Source organism: Numida meleagris, chromosome 10 (assembly GCF_002078875.1).
Source record: "Numida meleagris isolate 19003 breed g44 Domestic line chromosome 10, NumMel1.0, whole genome shotgun sequence".
Lineage (NCBI taxonomy): Eukaryota > Metazoa > Chordata > Aves > Galliformes > Numididae > Numida > Numida meleagris.
The window spans coordinates 7,943,929-7,949,402 of NC_034418.1; the positions used below are offsets into that span (position 1 = coordinate 7,943,929).

The window sequence follows — 5,474 nt, forward strand, 5'->3', positions numbered from 1 at the left end:
CTGCTCGGTGAGCTAACCACACTTCTTATCCTAAAACACACTTACCTACAGCGATACCAGGTGGACCTCCTACCAAGCCCCCAACAAACGCGGTTGCACCTGCCAGGAGCGCTCCTCGACCAGAGTGCTTGACAGCTGCTGTCATTCCCTTCTCCTGAGAAACACTGCAAAGCAGTTGCATCATTTGATCCACACGGATGGGCATCTTGGCTGGGTAAGGTCCTGAAAAAGACGTTTAAGTTGATTATTGCAAGAGGGATGAAATCTTGCTGCTTACAGCTCTGGAGTTGCTAAGACAAATAAGACACAGGCACAGCTGCTATGGAAAAACAAAAAATTACTTTCCAGTTTTTCTCTGGGAAACCAAAGAGCTTATAGTCAATGAATCAAAATGAAAACACAGAACAGAGCAGAGAACTCTGTGCTTAGGACTAACTCAGAAAAATGAACAAGGGCAAATTACAGCAATGAAAAACGTAAGAAAGTTTCCATCCAGTTCTGCAATATATTCCTTTTGCCTCAAGCAATTGCTGGCCTTATTCAGCCTTGGGTATGGCTCCACAACAAAGACCATGCAGAACTTAATTCAAACATAACTGGTAGACTGTAGTTTACGTATCCGCCATATATCTTCTTTTTGCCCTAGGTTTTTTTTTTTTTTGACACAAACTAGTTACTTGTTGTCACATCTCACTTCCTTTTCTCATTTTCTTCCATGTTTAAGAACTTCCATGCCAACTTCCGATGGCCGAAGACAGGGGTGCTTAAACCAAAGGTTGTCCACAGGGAGCAGGAAGTGCCAAGAGGAAGGAAACAGACCTCAAAAAGGGTTGGAGGAGAGAGTTGAGATTGGGAATCTATGGGAGGCTCTAGAAATAAGGAATCAGAAATGCAGGGTGTTTGTGAATGGCAAGATGGGACTTCAACCAGACAAGAAACACAGCTCTCATTTGTAGAAGGAGATAGAACTGGGAAAGGGACAACAGGAAAGATCAGACAGGACAGGAGGACTGTTTCCTCAGAAAATCTCATCCAGCAGGGCATGAGCTGACAACTTCACAGGGCATTTTGTTTCCCAGCTGAAATTAGTGCATACTAAATATTAAAGAATATATCTGTCTCAGTACAGCAGGTGACAGCAAGTGCAGTGAATGTGGGAAGAGACTACAGGAAATGGCAGTACAAATTTGAGTATCAAAAAGTCAAATGAAAACAACAAAAAAAATTGAAGGCTTCCCTGAAAAAGATCCTACCCTTATTTCTGCACCCAGTGGTTGCATACTATTGAGCCAGGAACAAAAAGCACACCTTTTAGAAATGGGTACTACTTTAATTCTTCCAGACACCCATATCCTGCCAGCTAGGACAGGTTATCTGCAAAAATCCTGACCTCCAACAATAATGACTGGATTCAAATGTAGCTCTGATTAAACACAGCACTTCACATTGCCAGGCACTGAAAAATGCAGCAATGGCTTTCAGTGCACTACAGCCAAAGGATACTTTCAACTTTAGCAACTATTTTAAATGGCAGGAATGCAAACACAGATACTAAAAATAATACCCTCCTCTCATCTTGCAAAAGGAATCCCAGTACCAGAGGAACACTGATTCAGAGCACTGAGATCAGAGAAATACCCGTGAACAGAAATTAAGACTTTCAGCCCAAACAGCACCGCTCAAGAAGCGTTCCGTGTGAGAGGCAAAAGGACTCAGCACTGAACAAGAGCACGCTTGCTTGTTACACAAATACCTTCAATGCCTCTCATTCTGCACGACGAATGAGGAAAGGTGCTGCAGGAAAAAAGAAACACAAAGCACACAACATGACTACAAATACAATCACAACTACACAGAAGGCCCAGAGTTATCATTGCACGGGTAACTTCGACACTGCCCAATAGCTGAGCATCTGATGTGTCAGTCTCCAGAACAGTTTTGATCACAGCACGTGTGTCATACCTTTGCAGCCCAAGCCAACTTATTTTCAAGCTTTCCTACAACACATCTCCTCCCTGCAAAGTGAAAGTGAAGCAACAGCAGAATAACTTTCAAGTTAAAAATTACCTATTGTGAAAACGAAAGGTTTCCTTTGCATTAAAATGGCCGACTCCAAGCCATTTCTGTCTTTGCAATATCCAAGCATGGTAAACATTGAACAAAACTGTGCTCTTCAAACATGGCAGCTCTTCATTTTACCACAGTTGCTTTGGGTTGCTGTCAGGCTTAGGACACAGCAGTGCATGACAGTAACAGTGCGTGCTGGTTAGTGACACGCTCTGCATCCATTGTCTCCTTCAACAAAGCTCAAGCTCAAAGCACTAAAAAACAGCTGCTCTGTTCTTCCTAGAGCACTAAGAAAGCAAATAGTAAGAATCAAAAATTGTGATCACCTTGACCCTATAGCACAGGACTGCAGTCAGAGATAAAAGGCAATGATCTTTGCTTTCTGCAGCATTCGACAGAATGAACTGCCATAAAACATTAACATCCAACCATTACCACGGCATCCCATGCTCACTCCCCTACAATAGACAGCTACCAGAGTCTCCTTAATGACAAGTGGTTGTTTCCTCCTTCTCGTGTGTCCAAACTCACTTGAAATTAACAGTTGAGACAGATTCTGCTCTTCTATCAGCAGCAGTGATAGAATGTGTTTTAGACCAAACTGCACACCTTGGTGCAAACCTGCTGCTACCACTGTGAACACAGGTACCCGTTACTTTTTGAGACGTTCCACATACATCTTACCTGATGAACAGTGATACAAACAACTCACTTCTTTCTGGTTCTACTTCAGTCATCTGAAAATTTGGGTACGTTAAATTGAAATGGCTAGTAGCATGCTACTCTGCAGCACAGAGTACAAAGTTCCTCAGGAGCTCAGTGGCAGTAGTGTTTAACATAAGCTACATGGGCCCACACTGCACTCTGAACCACTTTGACCAGTCTCCTCCTGGTACACATACAGCTCATACTCCTACATACTACAGTAAATGCTGAAAGGTTGCCATTAAAAAGTTTGTCGTTTCCAGGTATATAATGAAAAGCATTTCAAAGAATACTCTAACAGAGTAACATACGACAGCACAGGACTGATGTTCTTGTAATTTAAGCTCAATTCGTGGCTGTGACACTGGCATGAGCACTACAAATTAATTCATTACCTACCTTTGGGCCTCAGTTTGTGAATGTGTAAAATGGGAGTCACAACCCTGATATCTGAAACTACCCTAAAATCCACTAGCAATCTGTTTAAATAACAACTGCTATTATAAGTGAACTGAAACCAGCGTCTTTCCTGTGACCGACTTCACAATCATATGCTAAGTTTTTTCCAGTCCACCTTTGAACAGCTGATTCTAAGGGGACAGGCTCTCTCCTCCTGTTTCACTCAAATATCTGCTGCTATTAGCAGCATACTCTTCCAGAAGAGTCAATCTGGTTTGTGAAATAATCATAAAATTGCAAATAAAAGTGTATGAGCTCATAAAAATAATACCTTAAAATGGATATAGAGTATGTATAGAGTTAAAAAGCAAATGGTACTGTGCATAATCTGTCAATTAAACAGAAAAAACACTGATTTCAGGTATTATGAAACTACAGCAAGGTAAGAAGTGCTCATTGCCATTTGCTGCTGGCTTTTATTCCACTGAAAAAGTGCTTTCAAAGAACAACCATTGCCCTGCACTCCAGGGAGGGAAGTAAACTGTATTTATTAACAACAAAGTATACCTGCAGAACTAAATTAATCACATCTAAACAACAGCAAATTTTGAGTTAAAACTTCCACATTTAAAACTCAACTATGAGAAATGTCACCACGCAAACACAGAGGAATCTTTATTACAAGATTAAAATTCTCAGAGCAGTTTCACTTATTCCTAAATATTAAAAAAAAAAGCACATCTACACATTTTTCCATTTTTAACCTTGTTTCCTGCGTGCCCTGCAACAAATGCTGAACAACTGGTTAAAAAATTAAGTGCTCAGTCCTTAGAACAGGTCATTTACTCTAAAGCAAAACAGAGACCATTGCGATGCTTAGGAATATTTTAATGAAAACAGAGGGTATTCAGAATCAGTTGAGAAACAAAAGCTACAATGACAATCCTAATCCTAATAATTGATACACTGAAGAATCACAACTGTCAGAGTAAAATTCACTACAATCTAAATATCTGTTCTGAAAAGCTTTATTCTCCATACTTTATGGCTGCACTTAGCTCTCTGGTAAAGTAATTTTCCAGTATTTTAGACAACTGCAACTGGAGAAGATCACTATCCATTACAACAGCACTCAGTCGAGCAAAATCAGACAGTCTAAGCTCTTGAGCACAGCAATGGCTTCAATGTAGAGCTTCTGCTGCTCGACAGCAGGCAACTCCATTAAAATCTGAGGGACCGGCTTGAACTGTCCACTGCTCATCCAGGCACCAAGCAATCCACCAAGCGCTCCTCCTAGAAAATGAAGAGAGATGTTACTCCCCATTGTTAGACCTGAAATTCTAGAGAAAGGCTTCATCAACACTGTTCACCTCCTCAAATGATGGTCAAAGAATCAAGAAGCATTGTTACAGCTTTTTACATCAACAAAGGAACTCAACACAGTCAAAGCTAACAGTTTCAAACTAGAAATCAGAAATCAAACAACATTCCTCGTGGCACCGGTCTCTCTAGGACAAGCTCTGTTATTACATGAATCCCACCCCATGGAAAACACATCAATAACTGCCCTGCCAGCGACCATTAACACAGAATCTTTTACTACAGATCCCCAGTATGATCCAAGCTTCCTGCTTCAGCAAAGACGCAGGATGCACCTTCCTACACCCATGATGTCCACACTTCAGAAGGTGCTCACAGATGCTAAGATCATCAACTTTGTTGGATTATTCAGACACATTCAACCTTCCTCCTACCAAATCAACATCCCACCAGACTTGGAGAACAATCTCTCTGTCAGGCAGCAGGGTTCCAGGCCATCAAGGGCAGAGCAGAGGGATCACACATAGATAATGTGGTTAGGACTGCCACAGCCAAGAAATCAGCATCGTGGCCCCACACTGACACGCGATATCTAAAGGCTCCCAGCCACATAGAACAGTGCTTTTCCATGATTTACAATGCTGCACAGAGATTGCAATTTACTCCAGTACCAGTAAGCCCTTCAGATTTATGGAACTGCTCCTAAGAGTAAAGTGTACTCAAGGACTGATGCACACGTGGCTTCAGTGACAAGGCACCTTTTAAACTATATATACAACACTGCTTAGTTCAACAGATAGAGAGGATACAAGTCTTTGCTACAGGACTCTGGCTTTTCTCTAACGTTGAAAAAGAATTCAGCGTGGGGAGGAGAAACATTTCAGAAGCTCACCAAGAAATGGATAGTGGGTGGCCTTAAAATACAGAAACAAACATTATTTTGCTGCTCTTCTTCATCCCCTGCAACTGACACCACTGTCTCA

At 41.5% G+C, this 5,474-nt stretch overlaps 2 protein-coding genes across 5 annotated transcripts in view; both read right to left on the reverse strand.

The window, feature by feature from the left end:
* The window catches only part of LOC110404182 (protein C19orf12 homolog), a 64,205-nt gene that overhangs the window by 1,105 nt on the left and 57,626 nt on the right, over positions 1-5,474 (reverse strand). For all 4 annotated transcript variants that reach the window (XM_021408220.1, XM_021408222.1, XM_021408221.1 and 1 more), the window contains one exon: positions 46-222. In XM_021408220.1, the coding sequence (XP_021263895.1) occupies positions 46-222 (177 nt within the window). The remainder of the gene's footprint in view (positions 1-45; positions 223-5,474) is intronic.
* LOC110404185 (protein C19orf12 homolog) overlaps positions 4,039-5,474 on the reverse strand; it is a 2,609-nt gene continuing 1,173 nt past the window's right edge. The window contains 2 exon segments of the mRNA XM_021408226.1: positions 4,039-4,324; positions 4,327-4,464. Of these exon segments, the coding sequence (XP_021263901.1) occupies positions 4,200-4,324; positions 4,327-4,464 (263 nt within the window). The 3' untranslated portion in view covers positions 4,039-4,199.